Source organism: Engraulis encrasicolus, chromosome 17, assembly GCF_034702125.1.
Source record: "Engraulis encrasicolus isolate BLACKSEA-1 chromosome 17, IST_EnEncr_1.0, whole genome shotgun sequence".
NCBI lineage: Eukaryota > Metazoa > Chordata > Actinopteri > Clupeiformes > Engraulidae > Engraulis > Engraulis encrasicolus.
Window position 1 is genome coordinate 10,762,081 of NC_085873.1, and position 22,177 is coordinate 10,784,257.

General features: G+C 44.5%; 1 protein-coding gene across 3 annotated transcripts in view; it reads right to left on the reverse strand.

Annotated features, from left to right (window-relative positions):
• The window catches only part of LOC134467804 (adenosine kinase-like), a 303,549-nt gene that overhangs the window by 276,370 nt on the left and 5,002 nt on the right, over nt 1-22,177 (reverse strand). For all 3 annotated transcript variants that reach the window (XM_063221739.1, XM_063221741.1, XM_063221740.1), the window contains one exon: nt 20,466-20,519. In XM_063221739.1, the coding sequence (XP_063077809.1) occupies nt 20,466-20,519 (54 nt within the window). The remainder of the gene's footprint in view (nt 1-20,465; nt 20,520-22,177) is intronic.

Genomic DNA, 22,177 nt, shown 5'->3' on the forward strand with positions numbered 1-22,177 from the left:
ATTCTGAGTTTGAACACCAAGTGGCGCCACCCGCTAAAACTTCTCCACTTCCACCTGGCTAGTTGTTTCTTGTTTGTTACGGTAGTAGTCCTATCAGAGAAACAAGGGGAAAATTATGGTTGCTAATAAGTTGCTGCATCCAAAGGAAATGTTTTGGCTTGACCACAAATGAGCAATGCCTTCTAACAAACACAGATGAACTAGTTGGCAAAATCCTATGCATGGGAACCCAGACCTGTTCACGTTGAGGTCAGGATGACAGGCTGGGAACTAAAGCATGATGCGAAGATGTTTTTCAAGTTTCAATTGGGGCCGGGGTAGTTTGGGTACTTTTTCATCACCTTTTTAAAATAAGATGTAATCGGCGGTTTGGTAGTAATGATATTGTGGCATTGTTATGTTAGCGCCGTCCGTCACCAAATAATAGGAGACAGTTACGGCAACAGCTGCTTATAAACACTCCAAACTTAATTAGCGGTTAGCGTTAGCGATTGCTTAGCACTTTTATTTTGTAACTTTAACCCACAGTTGGAATAGTATCATGCTGTACTGTAAGCACATTTCGCACAAGTGACATTATTTTTTGATTGCTTTGTGAATCCATCCTGTAAAATTGCCTCTTTGGCTGTAGCAAGTTAGCTAAACATGCTAGGTTACGACAGAACTAGCTCATTTAAACTGAGGGAGGCATAGAGAGAAGAGCTGCCTTTTTGTTTTCATCCCTGCCTGCGTGCGTCTGAGAGAGAGGCACTTGATCTGATTGGATCAGCGCGAGTTTCACATTAACCCATGAAGTGCCGGGGAACAGCAAGTAGTGGCTATAATAAGAATTAAATACAAATAAAACAGCATATAAACATGCATTGATTTATTGTAGGCAATAATAAAATATCAATTTAATAATAATTAATAACTATTAATAATAAGCTTAATTGTTTACCGTGGATAATTCATACACTGACACAATGATGCAAATTTTGTTACCTTTTCTTACATTGCCTCTTGAAAATATTGGAAATAGCCTAAATCATGGGCTACCAGACAGCTTTTGTCTCCCTTGTGTATTTGGTAGGCCTACCTTACCGGTCATCACACAATGTCACCGCTAAAGTGCGGCCCGGCCCCTTGTTCATTTTCCTGTATTCGGCCCTCACTAAAAAAAGTTTGGACACCCCTGCCTTAGATGATCTCTCTGCAGAGCAGGAGGGAGGGAGCCAATCAGAGACGGAAATATACGAGAAACCCGGAAGACCCTCTCGTTTCTCCACAAGCCACCTTGCTAGCTTGCAAAAACGGCTTGAAACAAAGCAACCAGAACGTTTTTTTAAAACAGGACCAACGCGTAACACATTCAATAACAATGGGGAACACAGCAATATTAATGAAATGACGTTGAAGGGACATCTTTAATGGAAATAAACACTAAAAACCTAACAAGAAGCCACCACAAACGTGATCCAACAAGCGCAGTCGCAGATGATCGAAAGGAAAGTACACAGGTCTACTGTGTTCGTTACCCGCGTGGGAAGGAAACTATGTTTCTTTATTTTTTTTAATTAATTTTATTTTACTTTTGACACCTCTGGAGGATGAGGGATGTGGGCCCTAGATGCACTCACGCACTCACTGTGTATCTCCTACTCACTCGCTGGAGACTCCCGTCCTCGTGCTTGTGGCCTCGTGCCACGCTGACATCCCTTGCCTCCTCCATGGAGAAAACAACAGTTTCCCCGCTGTCAGCCTAGGCACAAATACTTCTTGGAGGACTTTTCCCCATTCAACATCAAATTGCAAATGAGGAAATTACCTTTAAATTGCACATTTGCAAGATATTGAATTAAACTTCTATGGTGTCACCACGAGGCCAAAAGCACAAGTGAGGATGGGAGTTTGGGTAATGGAAAGGACCCACTGGCTGTTTCCCAATGCCCAGTGTTCTAGCCTTGCTAGGACGTGAAACACCAACTGATTGGATACTCTTTGGTGAACTCTGCGACGTATCCAATCACTGGCGTTTCACGTCCTAGGAAGGCTAGAACACTGGACATTGGGAAACAGCCACTGTGTCTCCGTGTCTGCCCCCGCTCACTCACTCATTCACTCCCTCGCTATGCCTATCCATCTCCCTCCCTCTCCCTCTCTTCCTCTTCTACCCTCCCTCCATTCAACCACACACACACACACCCAGCAACACACAAACATACACACAATCCAAAATCAGAGTGACAATATTTTATTTATGTTCATCCTGACAACTGACCGAAAACCATAAAACACTGGCTGACACGTACGTGAGTGTGTGTGTGTGTGTGTGTGTGTGTGTGTGTGTGTGTGTGTGCGCGCGCGTGCGTGCGTGCGTGCGTGTACGCACGCAAGAGAGGCGACCACATAAACTCATCTACACATTATTTCACTCCCACAACCCAAAAACAGCCAAGCAATACTGCCACTAGCTGACATATTTACAGCTCTCCCCAGGAGCTCTACTTTTAAAATAGAAAAGTGGAATATAAACGATGAAAATAGAAACATACCCTCCTCCTCACAGATAGAAAAAACACACAGGCAGACACACACACACACACACACACACACACACGAAAGCAGGCGCGCACACATGAACACAGGGAAGTGCACACGAACGCACCCAAGCACACAAGCACATACATACAGTGTCGCCTTCAGAAATGTTGGGGCCCCCTTAAGGGCCCCTGTCAGTGCTTGGGCCCTTGGAATGTGTAACACCTTTCCACTCCTAGTGGCACCCACACACCCGTGCACACGCACACCCACACACTTCTCGACAATCATTTGCCTGAGTTTAAATGTGGCCTTCTCCTCTGCCTTGACCAGTACAGGAGGCAGCCAAGAGGTAGCCAGGACAGTGGGACACCATGAGCCACATTATATTAGCTGGCACTCAGGAGACCTCAATGGGCTACTGTGGACTCTGCTGTCTAGCCCTGGCACCATGACCAGAGGAAGACGGCAGACAAGACACAGTAACTCAGAGAGAGAGAGAGAGAGAGAGAGAGAGAGAGAGAGAGAGAGAGAGAGAGAGAGAGAGAGAGAGAGAGAGAGAGAGAGAGAGAGAGAGATGAGCAGCAGTAGAGAGTGACAGACAGAGAAAAGGACACAGGGAGGAAGAGAGAGGGGGAGAGATAAAGAGATAGAGTGAGAGATAAAGGGAGACATGGGATGGCCGTTTTAATGAGATCATCAAAGTGACGTCTGGGCTTCCAGACACACAGTGGCGGCCGCTGACAGGGGTGGTCCTACGGGTGGGGCCGACCGGGGCAATTGCCCAGGGCGACACCCAGGAGGGGGCGGCACCATCACAAAACTCCACACCCAACATCATCACAAAAAATAGTACCATCACCATGCTATTTCCACGCTATTAAAATATTATTGCAAAAATGTCACGAGAGATTTTTTTATCTGCAGCTATAAGCGATATATCTTCCGATTCTGTGGGGATTTTTTTGAGGGGACTGAGGCCATGATAAAGGACGGGCACCAGTTAATGTAAGGGCATTGCTCGTGTCGCCAGTTATTGTAGGATTGCTACTGGCCGGTGAACTTTAGGAGTCCCTGTCCTGTTCTATACAGTCCCCAGAGTCCCAGCAAATCAATAAAATATAGCAAGATCCATGGAGCAGGGCCTTGACTAGTCGTCTGGCCCAGGGGCCCGGCGTGGAGTCATAGTCCGCCCCTGCAGATCAATACACGCAGACAGCAGAGGAGAGGAGGAGACAGGTCATTTAAACATGGGCGGGTGATGGTGTGCAGATGGAGGGAGAGAGAGAGAGAGAGAGAGAGAGAGAAAGAGAGAGAGAGAGAGAGAGAGAGAGAGAGAGAGAGAGAGAGAGAGAGAGAGAGAGAAAGAAAGAAAGAAAGAAAGAAAGAAAGAAAGAAAGAAAGAAAGAAAGAAAGAAAGAAAGAAAGAGAGAAAGAGAGAAAGAGAGAAAGAAAGAAAGAAAGAAAGAAAGAAAGAAAGAAAGAGCGCATTGTTCTCCAAAAGATCTGGCCCGGGCATGGCAGAAATATGGCCTGCCATGAGGTTGGGACAAATGACAACTTATATGTATGCCATCTGTGGCAACACACTTAGGAAATTTGTTTGGGCCTCAGCCTCATTTGTGCGACATAATTTTGCCCTTGGGGAAAAATAATTGGAGACCACTGTTGTAATGCTCACAAACACACACCAACTGATTTTCCAATCACCAAAACAGCACAGCAACACGGTGCACCACTGGAAACTAGGGCTGTCCTAAACGATTATTTTTCTCCCGATTAATGTATCAACCATTTTTTTCGAATAGTCGATTAGTCAAACGATTCATTTTTCAAGTACTCTAGCACTTTAATCTTCAAGGAAATTGGGAAAAAAAGAAAGAAACCATTAAAATTAGGTCCCTGAGCTCACAATGAGCTTTAAATCATGATAGTAGCTTATTTACTCCGAGATACAACGTCCAATTCATACGTGCTGGGCAATTTTAGGTTTCAATAAAGTAATAAAGCATTAGTAAAGTAAGTTAAAAAAAAGCATTGAATTAAATGAAACGATTAGTCGACTATAAAAAGTCTTTTCGACTAATTTTTATAGTCGATTAATCGTCCCAGCCCTACTGAAAACACAGCTGCCTTCAGCCACATGAAGAACACAAGCAGAGAACACACACACACACACACACACACACACACACACACACACACACACACACACACACACACACACTTCACTTACTCTGTTCTTCCATTACACACTCACACAAAGAGACACAAAGTGCGCGCACACACATAAAACCATAAAACACACACACATCTTACACTTTTGTGTTCCTTCCCTCTCTCACACAAACACACACACCTCTTGTTTTCTCACTCCCTCACGTAAAACACATGATTGAAAAACACAGACTCCGTATCCAGGTCCCACCCCCCTCCTCTTCTCTTCTTCAACGTTTGAAAACAATCTCCACCACCTGGGATCCTCTTGGCCAGAGCCAACTCACCTCATATTTTCATATTTTTCAAAACAGGAGAGTAGGGAGTAGAAGAGAGAGAGAGAAACTGGCAGGGGGGGGGGAGTAGAGAGTGGGAAAATTATAGAAGTCAGGAGTGTTTACAGAGCTGGGAGTATCACACACACACACACACACACACACACACACACACACACACACACACACACACACACACTTCTGCTTCTCTCTGCTCTCCTCAGTCAGGAGTCTTTGTTGTTTTGCCTCACAGGCAGCACAGCACAGCAGAGCCTGCTCACCAGGCACTCCACACCACAGCAGGGGGCCCTCCGCTCTCTCAATACATACACAAAAACACAGATACCATCCACGCACGCGCACACACGCACGCACGCACACGCATGCTCACACACACACATGCTCACACACAGACACGCTCACACACAGACATGAACGCACACACACATGCTCACACACAGACACGCTCACACACAGACACTTAAACACTGGACAAAACACACACCACTGGCTAAAATTGACAAAGATTGACAGCCTCGTATTGATTTTACACTCTGGTGTATGATGACATACTGCATGCCATTCAAGGCTGGGGGTAGCGTAGACATGGCCTAATGGGTACCCCCTTAGGGCATTCATGGGTAATCGGTTTGGGCGTCAGACTTGTATCCCAAAGGTTACCGGCCCACCAGCTTGGTGGTGGTGCTCGACATGCCTGATGAAGACCCTGTTGGGTCGAAACGCTGTATGAGCTGAATACATTTTCAAAGGGGAGCTACAGTGTGCGGCCGGACATCTACTCTTTCTACTGTCAGATACGCATTTTGTCCTACACCTGGCCTCAGAGAAATGGGATATGCATACTCTTACTCTTACGAATGGGGGGGTACCATGAATGTACCATGAACCATGGGTACCATGAATGAGGTACCCTGAGCATGGTACCGTCCCGCCGCACTGCTCCCTTGGGGTGCCATAGGGGGCTGCCCCCTTGCACGGGTGAGGCATCTTCACCTACTCATATCTTTTTTACATCATCAGCCAGGTTTGTGTGGTGTGTGTGTCAGTGTTTGGCACCCTCCTGTTCAAAATGCTAATGGGCTAAAGGAAAACAGAGGACGGCTAAATTATTCATATGTTACCAGGTAACACAGCCTAGTGCGTGTGTGTGTGTGTGTGTGTGTGTGTGTGTGTGTGTGTGTGTGTGTGTGTGTGTGTGTGAATGACTGAGTGAAGGTGAGAGAGCGAGAGTGAGTTCAAGGCCTGACAGACGGCAAAACCTACTTTTACACAAAGGGTGCTGCCAGACAGAGGCTCTTCAGCCTGTAACACATACACACACACACACACACACACACACATACACCTATATGAATCAATTGTTATGTAACACAGGTCAGCATTAAGTGTGTGTGTCATGTACAGTATGTTGGGAGGGCTGTAGGGGAGGGGAGTGTGTGTGTGTGTGTGTGTGTGTTGAGTAGAGCTGAGCAGTGTCCTTGTGGAGTTCCTGACTGGAAATGAAACCGACAGGTTATGCAACCCACTCCAGCTGCACACACACACACACACACACACACACACACACACACACACACACACACACACACACACACACACACACACACACACACACACACACACACACACACACACACACACACACACACACACACACACACACACACACACACACACACACACACACACACACACACACACACACACCAGCTGTACACACCGCACAGCACCACATTTGCGTTTCCATCCCTACACACACACTCTCCCTGTCAAAACACGCATGCACACACACGCACGGAGGTTGAGGAAGAGAAGTGTGCAGCAGAAGAATTTGAGCAGGATAAGCATAAGCACCATCCCCATCATGAGTCTCTCTCCCTCTCCCTTCGAGAGCGAGAGAGATAGAGAGACAGAGACAGAGACAGAGACAGAGACAGAGACAGAGACAGAGACAGAGACAGAGGCAGAGGCAGAGACAGAGAGAGAGAACTGCTCTACTCTGCTTTCTACTCTGCTCTCTGGTGTGTTTCCAATGTAAAGCTATGCTGCCACCTGCTGGGTGAGAAAAGTATTTCTACCGGCACTCAGTATGCTGACAATTACCCAGAAGCACTCAGACGAGAAAAGGTCAAACTCAGGCCCGGCGGCCAAATCTGGCCGCGAGGAATTTTATGTAGCCTACCGAGATGATTCCAGATGTGCAAGCTTATTACAATCGGCTCACCTACACTATTACTATATAGTAACATGACTTGAACACAACATTTGGTTTGCCACAGTAATATGAGGGGGCCTACACTTGTGTAACATTTCACACTCGTATCCAGTGTGTACATATTTGTGCAGGCCAGGAACATTTGAATTACCAAATGTATATGATGGGATAGAGCGTTTGTGAAATTTGCAAGCGTATTGTGTGTGTATGCACTATTTTAGTCAATTGTTTAATAAATAATTGAGGACAGCCTGCAACTTTGATCCACATTTTGTTGTTTTCTGTGAGAAGCCGTTGACACGTATATGGATCTTTTTGAAAACACATTGGTTTTGGCCTTTGGTTTTTAGAATGCATTCTCAAAAATCCGGCTTGAAAAATATCCCATTTAGGGGGCTGAAACACACCTGTTTTATCCACGTCCTATTTACACGTAAACGAATAAAAAATTGTCCAGATTTTTTTAAAATTCGGAGAAGTGCAACCAGCACCTTAATTTCAGTTTGACACCCCAGACTCTTGTACAAGTGATTCTACCTCCTATACTAAGCATGCAGCCCACTGAACGTGCGCATTGAGGCAAACAGAGAACTACCAGAGATCTGAAGACAATCTTATCCAGCCTCTCTGGAGCCGCGCTGATGCCCGTTCCTGCACCTAATCTCGAAGCAGCTGGCGTGCAATTTGGGCTACAAGTCTGACGCCCTAACCACTCACCCATGACAGCCCGTTTTGTACTTATTATTAGTATTAGCTTTGTGCTGTGTTCGGCTTTAAAGGATAACTTCAGCCAATATCAACATGCAGTTGTAATTCTCACACTACCCTGGACTTGTCAGCACCTGATATTTTTTTTCCTTCAGCCTTTTCTGAGGTCCTGGTCATTGTAATGGGGGCAGTTGTTTGTTTACATTCCCAAAAACATCCAAAAGCTTATGCAGCATCAGGGGACAGCTAGCAAACAGCCATACCTTTTGGGAAAATATTTGGAGTAGGCCTTGATTAAGAGAGTTTTTAATGTCAGCAAAATCTGCCCCCATTCGAATAGCTCAGATCTCGGAAGGGACTGAGCCGAAAAATGCTAACCTGGTTCACACGCGATGGAACATTGTCAACCACTTAGCTCTGGACAGGCATGGGTGTGTTCAAAACAGCTCAAACCTGATTGGAGAATTCACATGGCTTTTTTTTAAATCACGTACTACTTCAACCACTGACTTGCATATCCCGCCCTGCGATTCCACCCCACGATTCTGATTGGACAGGCTGTGACGTATCTGATTCCTTTCGGGCTCGTCTAAGATTTCCAGACCCTCGTGCAAGCTCAAAAAGTTTGACAAAGATGCAAGAAGGGTCTACGTGAGAGCCAGGCTAGAAAAATGCAGCATCACCGAGTACTGACAAGTCAAGGGTAGCGTGAGCAATACAACAGCATATTGATATTGGCAGAAGTGCTCCTTTAAGGGAGGCTTTAAATTGCACTGCACCATGTATGATGACAAAAGAGGCGTTCTACTCTACTTCATCGCATTCTTTTCCTAAAAGCCATCCTGAGGAGATCCAAGGAGGCTGCAGTTGCTTAAAGGCACCAGATGATGGCACTGCTGTTCATGTTTTTTATATAAATCACATTAGAAACAGATATTGGATGAGAAGAAGTGAAATTGCTTAGTGAATTTCGTGGAATCATACTCCATACTTTGTTGAACTTTTAATTCCCCCATTATGAGATTAGTTTACTCCTTAAAGACCAACATTTCTGACGCTCTCCCTCCCTCTCTCCTTGAAAATACAGTAAAAGTCAGAGCAAATGGTCACGGAATGCCCACACCAGCTAACCAATACTTAATCAGTTCTTTTTAATCACTTCTCATAATTTGCTGTATGCAACAGAAAGTATGCGTAGGAACAATGACTTGGTAAGTAGAATTAGAAACTGCATTAGCAATTCTTGGCAGAAGGCGTTACTGTCTACAGCTGTGGTCCAGGTGTATATATGCGTGTGTGTGTGTGTGTGTGTGTGTGTGTGTGTGTGTGTGTGTGTCCATGAGGCTTAACAGGTCAGGGGAAGCCATACTTGCTGAGCTTGTGAGCTGGATGGCTGACAAATCCATGGACTCGTCTCACTTACTGCTGGGTGTAAAACAGGATTAGTGTGTGTGTTAAGGAATAATTGAATTCTGGGCCACAGACCTCCTGACTCAAGTGTTTAAAAGTGATAGTCATGCTTTTAAACAAGTCAGGATGAGAGTGAGAGAGAGAGAGAGAGTGAGAGCGAGCGAGAGAGAGAGAGAGACCAGATGTGTAAATGTGCCTCTTTTTGCTTAACTGGTTCATCAGAGCGGTGAGAGTCGCAAATGAGGTTATTTCGTCTTTCCTCTGAAAACCTCGGCAGTCGCACTGAAGCCGTTTGTTGGCAGTAATTGAAGTGCGTCGTTCTCACATGCTGTGAAAATTACATTAGCCTCAGGTGACCCTACGAAAATTAACCGTGTGTGTGTGTGTGTGTGTGTGTGTGTGTGTGCGTGTATGTTTCCTTCTTCACCTTGAATGATGCATGACACGTACAAAATGATCTGTCTCTCCATGTCATGTTGTGCGTCTGCCCTCTTTTGTATGAGACGTGATGGCATGCCTAAATAAATCCATCGCCAGTGGAATTACACATGTTATTGTTACAGCATATCACCTTGCTAATTTCCCTCATACCAAACAAATCAAAACTCCAATTTAAAAATAACAATTAACAAACCAAACACACTCAAAGGGTCAAATGCTTTAATCTGCCAACTTTAATCAAACAACAAATCAAACCTGCCATGTCTTTTAGAAATCCGGCTAGCTTTCAAGCCACGTTGCAGCCACATAGTCTTCACATGAATGCCTCAGTCATTAAAATACACTCAATGTTACGTATAAACAAACTGAATAATTGCACAGACTTCATAACCCTGAAACAAATCTGCTCGACAATTCCAATATCGCACAGTCACACAGTACACTAACTGGTGTTTCAAACAAGTTACACATATCGTTACACAACACCACAATAATCCAACAAGTGGCTTACAGATTGCGTCAATGAGCCTGCAAAAACATGCCAGAGGCATTTGCAATGGAATTTCCATTGACCACTGACAGTGAGATCGAGTGGCAGCACAAAGTCAAATTACTTGGCCAATAGAGGTGACAATCAAATAACGGTTATGTCAGTAATGTTGATGCCTGCGCACACTGTGTGCGTGTGTGTAAAAGAGAGAGAGAGTTACAAAGGAAAACACACACACACACACATCAGCAATGGGAATCTGGTATCCACACTCAATGATAATCCGGTCTCCTAACTGGTGTGAGGGATGCACACACACACCACTGGGACAGACAGTGGTTCTTTGTCTTCAGCGTTTTGAGCTGAGGACCACAGTGATGATGCTGATGGGGCAGTTTTGGCAGGAGGGGGGCAGCACAGCACAGCCACAGCCATAGCAGAGCCACCTCTGGGACTTATGAACAGGGGCTCTATGGCCCCCCTAAGGGGAAGTTAAAGATCCTCTTGGGGGCATTGAGAAAGAGACAGCTGAGATGGGGGCGGTCAGTTGCAAATAGGTCCAATAATCTTTTCCTTTTTTTAACACTAAGGGCGGCATGAACAGACTTATGATGAGGTCTAGGGGGCTTTTGTTCAAAAAGGTTGAGAACCCCTGCTCTACAACTATGGACCACATGACTACATTACACTACATGTGCCTCAGGTACCTCTGAATAAGCAGGACGGATGGACGGACGGACGCATGCACGCCATATGGACATGAATCCTTAACACATATACACAAACTCCCTAACCCTTCAAAGTTTTATCAAAGAGTTTGTGCAAACTCTTGACCCTGGTACAGAAATGCCACAAGGGCATATCTTGCATTCGCCATGGTTCATTCCCTCACCACATAACCCCACTTCCTCCCCAAGAACATTTAATCGTCATGGTAATGGCTCTGGTGGAGTCACAGGAAATGGGAAATGGTCTTCCACCCTCAGGATGAGTGCAATCTGGTTACTGTAGCTAAATCAAGTGCATCAAAACAATGTTTGGGGGAGTTTTTTCATCTCTGTATGGAGAAGTGGACTGTCCCACTGTAGTTTGGAACAGCACGAGCTTATCTGAAAGACATATAGTACTAAGGCCATATGTTCCTGCCAGAGAGCGGAGTCCTCGAACACAAATTGCCTGGCCATTCCCCCTGCTCGTTCTAAGCACTCCCAGTCAAAACTCCTCTCAGTCATTCTCCCTCAGTGGTGGAACAAACCTCTAGAGGCAACAAGACTAAGGTCATCCCTCTAAACCTTCAAGAAGCAAGTTAAGACTCTTCTCTTGTGAGACAATTCACTGCATTGTTGCTGAACTGGCCTGTGCACTTTGTATCTGCAAGTGTTGTCTGCTATGACCATGTCCTCGAATGTAAGTCGCTTTGGGTAAAAGGTGTCTACCTCATGTGATGTAGTTTAAATAATGTGCTGTTCCATTTACAGCCAGTAGGGGGTGACTGAAGGGGACAAATGTTTGCTACTAATGTTGATTACTTTCCATCAGGTCACAATACCAATTCCTTGCCGGGGGTGTGATCCAGACAATTTACAGAATGAATTCTGCCTTACAGAGTTAAAGAGTGAGTATATTCACTTCGATACTTGCATTTTCCAGATTGGGAATACCTGGAATTCCTGATTATTTCGGGGGGGGGGGGGGGTGGGGGGGGAAGACATGCCACAGCAGTCACTAGCTGCTCTTGAGGAAAATCCAAATGGAAGAGTTCGAATCCAAGGGCTGTGAACTATTGACTGCATTCCTCCATCCTCCACCTCCTGCTCTGGCCTTCATAGCCTGCTGCTGTGGTGCTGACTCACGTCCTCATTCTTTTATTACAAACGGGGAAAATAACACTGCTTGCCTGGCAACTGTGAGCTTATACAGGGTGAGGCCGGTATATATCACTGTATTATTTAGGGATGAACGATGACACTCTTTTTTGAAAACCAATACGAGCACAAGTGCATTAATGTCCTTACTTGCCGATACCAAGTACCGATACTGATACTTTTAGCCCCAACATACAATGAAAAAAAATATGTGTTGTAGCCTTGTTTTTTCCCACCTGTGATATTGGTTTTATTGTACATTTCCATATTAAGTGTAATAGCAGGATTGGTGCCTGGAATCGGCAAGTGTTTGACAAGTAAGTATGAGAATAATGAGCAAGTATCGGGGCCGATACCGAAACCAGTATTATTATCTGCACGCACGCACAAACACACAGTAAATCATGGCATCCTCACAGGATTCCAAGGCCTCTTATGGACTGCTTCGGGGTAAAGCACTCCCAATTTCAGACAGTGGTGGTGGTGGCAATGACATCGTCCATGGTGATGAGCCATAAAGCTTTGTACGTTTGGTCGGTTCCCTAATAGAGACTTAGTAAGGCTTTGCACAAGTGGGCCCCTTTTATAAATGTTACCTTATTATTGACCGCTTTGGTGCCAATTGTGCCAGATTTTACACAAGATTACACAGGGTCCCCAGTTTCTAATTTTGTGAGTCTTTTGTCACTATTGGTGTCAAAGATGAGAGGAGACATTTAGGATTCCCTCACAACGATCGCTGACATTGATCGTATCAGAAAGGATGAAAACCACAGATTCTAGAGTACTCTGCTCTGAAATCTTTGATGAGGCTTGGATTGAAGCATTTGTACTACAAGCCTTTATATTGTAGTGAAAGACTGCCGCCTACACCGCAAGACAGTGGGCTCGCTTGTCTCAGCATGCCTGCCGGGCTGTCTGGAGGAAAGATCGCATCAAAAACAGGAAATGGAGGTTCTGAGATTGCACCCGAGCGGGGCACACAAGGAAGGAATGGGGAAGCCGAGGAAACAAATTATCTGTTATGAAACCCCATCTGGTGGTGGAGAGGAGACCAGTCAGGCGGGTTCACTCTGCATATCCCAACACTTCTTCCCACAGTGGTAGGCTATGCATGCACATGTGCACACGCACACACAAATGTACACGAACGCTCTCACACATTCATCTCTCTGTCGCCTAGACACATACACACGCACACAAAACTCACATACCACACACACACCTACATTTCTGCCAAGCCCTCACAGCTGCTAATTTTATGTCCATGCCCATGTCCGTTCACACCACAGGTCAGACCAGAAGAGACCAGGCCAGGCCAAGAGAAGGCATGTTAGGAATCCCTAGTACAGTGGTTCTCAACCTTTTTTGGAACAAGCGCCCGCTTGACTTCTTCAAAGGCCTCCCTATATCCCCCTAGACTTAATAAGCCTGCCAAAACCCCCCGTTTAGTATTGAAAAATAAAATGAAATAATGCCCCCACCCCACCTCCAATGGCAATTGAACACCCCTTCTCCTCTCTGCTCCAGCCTTCTCAATGCCCTCTAGGGCTCTATAACGCCCCCTGGGGGACTGTAGCACCCCCATTGAGAAACACTACCCTAGTCTCTCCACTCCTGTCCACTTAGGAGGCTCTGATAACAGCTACAGCACAGCACCTGATAGTCGTCACAACAGTCACAGAGGAAAAAAATATAGCACTGGGAAAAACACCACATACAACCCAACAAACCACAACCTGTCAGCAAAAGTGACTGATTTTAGAGATCGGAGGCAGGAATGCGGATGATGCGTGGATTGGGCGGAGAGTGGAGAGTGGGACATTACAGGAGAATGATTGCCACTCATGGCAAGGTGCAGAGGTGTGTGTGTGTGTGTGTGTGTGTGTGTGTGTGTGTGTGTGTGTGTGTGTGTGTGTTTTTTAAGGCTCTCTAGCAGTGAGCTCTGAGGGGACTATCCATCAATAAACGGTTCCCCCAACGACTGAGCTCATGCCAGAGTCTAAATTTATTACACAGATGTGATTGTGAGAGAGAGAGAAAGAGAGAAAGAAAGAGAGAAAGAGAGAAAGAAAGAAAGAAAGAAAGAAAGAAAGAAAGAAAGAAAGAAAGAAAGAAAGAAAGAAAGAAAGAGAAAGAGAAAGAAAGAAAGAAAGAGGGAGAGAGAAAGCGGGAGAGAGAAAGACTCAACCTCAAGGTCCTTTAAGTGCAAAGGATCCTTAGTTATTTGAGACAGGGTTGGCACATTAACACCACTATGCATGCTTCTATCGGCATCACCATTGCATGCACTGTGTCTGCATTTCCCCAGATTTTGGATTGGCTCAACTGAGCTTTATGCTTTACAATTATGATGTAGTGTTATGATTTAAAGTGTATATCTCAGGTTAATTTTTATTCAAAATAATGGACTTCCTTTGATAGTTCTACCACTTCAACAATTATCCATCATTTTTTTCATGCAACAGGGTATCAGAAAATGAAATATAATGAGGAAAAGTGTGTATTTTCAGTAACATGTTCAAAGAATTCTAATCTATTGTGTGACGTCAGGCGAGGCCATTCAGTAGCCCGCAGTAGCGGTAGCCCTGTATTCTGTACGGTGTGTGATTGAATTATGCCGTACGGGTATGAAATAAATATCATTGCCAATATTATATAATGACCGCTACAGGGTGCCATGTGACCGTGAGGCAGTAAAATATCCTACCAGTGTTCGAACTATACCAAAAAAAAAAAAAGTGAGGGGGGGGGGGGGTGGGCGGTGAGTGGTTACGATTGCGCTTGCCTCAAAGTGCGAGTCTCGAAGGGCTAGGCGGCCTACCATGTGATTTCAAATTTCAAGTAGGCCTACACTACAAATTACCAGACATTGTTAGTATCAACCTTTAGTAGGTCTACCATGCCATTTCAGCATCATGTCCAAGTGGGAAAGAATGTAAACAGCGACAAATGATAAATAAATAAAACCGTTTGGGTGAATCATTCGCTCCAAGCTTTTTAACGGCAAGGTGCAAAACAGTCGGCTGCAATGGCGCATTTGTCTACTTGTTTCCAGCACCACGTTTCATTGTCATTGCCGCGAGTTTCTGACAAACCACATAGTTGAGCTGCACAACGTGACACTATCATACACAACATGATGAAGCGCCCCCCTCACGTTTGACATCCTTGGGCCGAAGTGTCATAAGGGGGTAAAGACCGTGAACATAGTGACACACACTTCACAGTGGTGTTGGTGAAAACGAAACGAAGTTGCCTCCCACGGCCCAAACGCAAAATAATGCCGAAAATTGAATGCCCCCTCAGTTGTCCTGGCTAGGGCAACTGGTGCGTTATCACTGCTTCTTATTCAATGTACCAGCACTTGCATTGTACTCGCGCTGCACTTGTCTCACAATGCAATCAGCTGCGTGCTCTGGGCGAAGTAGTCAACTCTCCCACCTTGTGGACACAGAAGGGAACAATTTGAAGAACGCGTTTCAGACGGACGGACAGACATAGCCTACCCTCTTATAGAGATGCTGGGACGCATCTAAAAACGTGATCCAACGCGCGTAGTAGGAAAATAGAGACTGAAAAGATACAACCAAAAGGCTCTACTCGAAGGCTCCAGCCAACGCTGTTGAAAGATTGTTTGCCTCTCTCCCTGGCCATCTGAATGAGATGCTTTTATCAAACGTCATACCAAAACTACATAGGCCTAGTTTTGGTATTTATGTTTATAGGCCTAGGCTATTTGATCTGGCGACTATTGTTTTACTGTCTTGCTTGAACCGCTCTGTTTGGATTACTTGAAGACTTTCCATGGATTATCCTGCATCGTCTCAGTGCCGTGAGTAACCTGGAACATAAGTAGGCCTAGGCTATATCATCAGAGGTGAGCTTAGTCACTTTTGGCCGCGAGAGACTTGGAAGGCTTGGATTTGCGCCACACAACGTGGATTATTGAAACTGAAGACTTGATTTCTTCTATACTTTCGTTTGGTAGGCCTATAATAACGGACAGTGCAGTTTTTTTGTGACACACAGACTTTTTTTTTTTTCAAGGAATATAGGTTAACCGAAATAGTCCCGCCGCCGCGTGGGTTACCTATGCTATTGATTTGTGACACGCATGTGGGTGACCTTTATTGATGTTGCATGTAATTCTATTGAATTGAAAATAGACCATGTGATTTTTACAACAGCGACATGACTTACTTTAGCCTACTGTTTTGCACCTAGGAAAAGTTTGACGCGATTTCAGCACCATGGACAGTCACTCCCCAGTCGGGCGAAAAGCACCACATTTTAGGCTACGCAGATCATTTCAAGAGACCCGTTTGTGCTGTTTGTAATTTAGGTAGCCTATTGCATTTAGCTGACACGATATTGGCAGTTAATTAAAAATGATTAAAAGCAAGCCCAAAAATATGAAGGGATTAGTAAAAAAAAAAAAGAAGCCCATGTCGCATAGCCTAGTCTAGCCTATAGGTCCAAGCAGAATTTGCAACCCTGCATGAATAGCATTTCTACTAAAACTAGTTGGCCAAAAGTTACTAAATCATTTAGAAGTTGTTACAGTGCCCTGCATGAGAAAAGCCGCACGATTACCGGTAGTTGCGATTTCTATTATAGGCCTGCAGGCCACGGCCGTTATATCATTAGTGATCATCACCTCGCCTATGTAAAATTCCAGGCAAATAAAATTAGAACGTTCACCCATGGCCTCGCCTGACGTAGTCGCCAGGTTACGGTTAAACCCACATTTGCCACAACAAACAACAAAAATCGTTGTTTAACATCGTTTTTGGAGGGACTTATATATGTGGATCATTTATTGAATACAGTGTGTACACATTGATCCAAAGTAGTGGTTAACCTGCGATATGCACTTTAATGGTTGCCCACAGTGCCTACGGCCTAAAAGAAAGAAAAAAGTCGTCGTTCATAACATTATACTGTAACAGTTCAGGGTGAGAGCAGGTTTGCACACTGAATTAGACACTAAGGTCAAAAGGATTTTTTGTATTTTTATCAGAACAGAGAAGAGCAGACGTTTCAGGTTTCTGTCATCATCAGTGCTCTCTCTGTGCTTGGTGAGCCTGACTTGTGTCTTATTCAGTGTGCAAACCATAACAACTGAGCAGCTGAGCAGTTTTTGGAAAAGTAATAAAATAAATAATAAAAGCTATTCTAACTTAGCTAAGGAACATATAATATATATATAATAAAACCTAAAACTTGTAACCTTCTGATCTTCAAACCAACACTATAGCCACCTATGTTCTGGCAGATAGACAACATGCAATTGCCTAGACGTGTTCTACAGAAGAATCTAGTTCTAGAATCCTATTCAAATAATGAAACCTTTAACTGGCCAGCTGTGCTGATTCTGGCTACTGACAGTTGGTATTGTGCACACTGCTGAGTCATTCCAGTGGCTTACTTTTAAACTGCTGTATCTCATAACGTTTTGTCAACACACATAATGTCACAACCCAGCCCACCATATTTTTCAATACAAGCTGAGAACAACACGCTAAGCACAACTCGCTGCTAACTTTCAGTACCTGGTTTTTATTGTAAACAAGTGAGGTGAGGATACTGCCTTGCTCAAGGGCAGGGATTTGAACCTGCAAACCTCTAATACTAATCTAAGCCTGTCTCCTTAAAAAATAGGCCTGGGCTGCCCCTCAGCACTTGACACTATGCACTCGGCAGCAGTCAATAATAATGCATTATTAAAACAGCACAAGGACAGCAGAGGAGATGAGAGGACTATATTTATACCGTTTTTATATCAACGCAGCACAACACACAGTGTCCTGAAGCCAAAGTACAGTACAGTGAAAATGTTTACTCTATAATGGCTGGGAATTAGTGACAGGGCAGGGAGGCCGCATCGGTACATGTGTTCACCGTGATAACAAACTGAAGAATTGAAGGGTATAAAAAGGGTGTAACTTTCACGTTACCCACGACAATGCGACAAAAGGCCAAGATTTAAGACTTTAAGTGGTGGTGGCACACTGATTGCTGTCCTTCACTTTGGTTTTTGTCCATTGACTTTGGTATTCAATCCCCATAGTATTTGAGGCTACTGGACTCTTCACGGACACACACACAGCCCGCTACATACACTCCCAACATACACACACACACTTCACACACTTTAAGTGCAGGAATCTAGACCAGCGATGTGATCCCACCGCAAGAGTCTTTGGGACAGATGTGGTGCTGGCATGACAGCAATGTGGGTGAGTCTGTCGGGTGTGGACCCCTCCTTAGCCGAGAGAGAGAGAGAGAGAGAGAGAGAGAGAGAGAGAGAGAGAGAGAGAGAGAGAGAGAGAGAGAGAGAGAGAGAGAGAGAGAGAGAGAGAGAGAGAGAGAGAGAGAGAGAGAGAGAGAGAGAGAGAGAGAGACGCTGGCAGCTGTCTTGTTCATATAGCCTATATGGGGCCAGGGGTGTCACTTACCAACAACATCAGGCCTGAAGCGAAGGAAGAAGCCACCACTATTCCTGGCTACTACTCCCGTACTGCACTACTCCAGTAGTACTACACCCAGCACATGGGCTGCTGGACAGCCAAGAAGTAATGGACACCAGTTCATACATAGTGTACTGTACAGTAGCGTGTCGTGCAGGGCCACGGACAGTTTTGGCCAGGCCCCGGGACAAAGTAATTTGAAAGCTGCACTCCAATAAACAGAATGTAATTGGGACCCACTTTTCTGCCTTCCCCCAGCCCCATCTCCAAGCTCCAGCCAAGTTATATTAGCCAATGGCCATTTCAGATCAAGCTCCAATGCCAAGCTACATTAGATTACTTGTTGTTTGGCTGATGCGGTCATACACAGTGACCCACTCCGAAGCCGGGTACAAGAATGGTCACCCCCAGGTCAGTGTTAGAGGGCTTGGCAAGAGGAAGCCTTGGAAGGCCATGAATGAGTGTTGAGAGGCAGAGTGCTGACTATTCAGTGCCCAACCACTTAGTCTGGTTAACCACACCATCACATTTCATTTGATTTCGCCACTTTCTTTTCCCATGTTGGACTGCCGTGTCTGGATTCAGGTCTATTTACACAATCAACAATTTGAGGACTACAATCACATGTAGTTGATTAGAACTATAGGCAATATTTTTAGTTATCATCATGATGTCGCAAACACTCTGAATTTTCACGCTAGGTTCTATGGAAGCTGAGGAATTTTGGAGTGAAATTCTAGAACTACTTGCCTATAGTGTCCACGTTTACCCCATTGGTGAGCAGCATAAATCAAACCTGTGATCCTCTCAAGTTCCCAAGGCCAACTCCCTCACCATAAGGTCATTCACAGCTGCCGGCCATCACACATGTGCACTGGCATCTGAATTTCATCTGACTCTCTGGTGACTGACTGAACAGAGAACAGAACTCATAGCTACGTCAAGAGATGCACGAAAACACCAAATCATGCGAAAACTGAAACCCTCGGAAAACACCAAGTCGCATGAAAACAGTGATGAATGATATCTGACCGATAGACCAATATAACATTACAGAAACGCATCTATGGGACTCCTAATAGTCTCTTCATCATCACAGGGAGTGTTACCATAGATAGATGCTGAGCACATGATGGTCTTAAAGAAAGCGACCCGGTGCCCTTAAGCAAGATTCAAGATTCAAGATTCAAGGAGTTTATTGTCATTGTCAATGAAGTCAACGAAATTGTGGGTGGAGCAACAACACTGCGTAGTTTGAAGTAGGCCTATAGAAGTAACCAAAAAGAAGTAGTCAAATAAAGTCTAAATTCATGAAGTATATCATGAAGTATAATAAATTAAAGTAAATAATAGTAATAATATGAGTATTAACAAATTAATCAAGTAAATCAAAAACAGTAAAATAAAAAAAAATGTGATCCTCTCCCCACAATTCAAAGTTAATAACCCAGTGCTGTTGATATTTTTTAGGTGCACACAACACACACACACACACACACACACACACACACACACACACACACACACACACACACATGTATGCACACATGTATGAATACACAAAATCAATAGGATGTTATAGTAGGCCTAAGTGCCATCTCTTAAAAGGAAAAAAAAAACACCAGAACACCAGGGGAGTATTCCAAGAAACTGGTTCATGGTTAAACCTGGCCAAGTTAAACTACAGGAAGTGCTGCACCTACTAATTCGAGTCCCTTCTATTATCTGATTTATTGTTACTTCCACATTAACACACAGGAGGGTGGGTTGACGAGTGGGATGACGAGTGGTCGGGTGAGATAAACAAGTGAAGGATGTCACTTTACTCACATCTCCTTGTGCTTGTCTTCAGCCAGGATCTGGTCGTTTGGCTTCAGTCCATACCTGTCAAGAGGGAAGCGCACACGCACACACACACACACACACACACACACACACACACACACACACACACGAGTAGCCTAATGTTCCATATACAGGGTGCCTACAGATATTCCTAGGTTGAATTTACTACCTTTTACTACCTTTTTACTACCTCCAATTTTTTTTTTACTACCATTACAACATCGATCTTAAACTGACTACAGAAATGAAATAGCTTTCCAAATCCTATTAATAACACAAATTAATAATGTTTTTATAATTTAACAAGTTCATCATTGAGTGTATGTGTTAGTACAAGTTATTGCAGGTATGTTTCAAACATTTCTCAACAATTCGCCATTTATAATGGTTAACTAATAGTGCAGTGCACTTTTAACAGAAGAACTAGCTCTTCTCAGAGAGTAGGAGGAGAGAAAGAACCAGCAGTGCACCTTGAAGTGGATTCCTGCAGTCAATGTCCACCAGGGCTCTGCTAACTTTTTGCGCTGGTTGCACTGGTGCGTCTAAAAATTGTTTTCAGGTGCACCAGCACAAAATCTAGGTGCACCCAAATGCCCCCCAAATACCTGTGTGAGAGAGTCTCTGTGTGTGTGTGTCTTTAGCAGAATCAGAGAAAATACTACACAGGATATGACAAAAATGGCAGTCATTATAGTTATGGCAAAGTTTTCGTGATTTGGATAGGGAACACAGAATCCATAACCAGCCTTGACTACCCCTTAAGCCTAAGGCACCTGCAAAAAACGCCTGCTGAACGCCTAAGCCAGGGATGTCAAACTGAAATCAAAACACACTCATATGGTAGCTAGATCGATAGATACGTTGATTTTTGTTTGTTTAGGTGGAAACCGAGGTGAACTTGGATTTGCCCTTCCCCATTCTGGATCGCTCCGAATGATGATTGTGGCATCTTAGCAAGCGCTTCGAACAGAAGCGTGTGCGTCTCTCTCTCGTCACACTCTCTCTCTGTCTCGGTGCATGAAGGATGCATTGTCGACAGATAGTACGTCGCTATCAAAAAACATCTGCGATTTCCCGGGAGACTTCGCGTGTCAACTCTTGACAGTGACTGAAACGGCCCATTCTTTGCGCTTGAACCTTCCGCGTGAATTCTATCAGTGGCCGCTGCTGTTTGCATTTCGTTTCCCTCCTTACCCTCTCGTCCGTTTCAAAACTCCCTGATTTGGTTGAGCACCACCTTGCTATTCGTTAGCACATTATGAACTCCGGTAGTCGAACATGTTATTTTGAAAAGTCGGGCTGCCTATCAGCGCAAGGTGCAAGGGGTAGAAAGCCAGAGCAGCGGAGTTGAAGGAATGTCCGCAGTTCCAAAAACTTTATTTTTTGATGGGCCAATACCTACTAGCACTACTGCAGAATGACTAATGGCCATTAAAATGGCGTTTAGCATTGTCAATTCATTTTGTTTTTGGCTGGATGTGCCGGTGAAAAAAACATTCAGCCTCGCATTCTTTTACTCGACCGATTTGTTACATTTACCACCAATATTACGCACCATGTTACGCACCAATTCCCACAGCTTCTAACTTCATTAGTATTGTATGAACAACAGCTAATCTCAAACAGACAGTCATCATGGAATTCATGAAATTATGTTTAGCAGACCTTTCACTGTTTCACATCCAACCAGTTTAGTC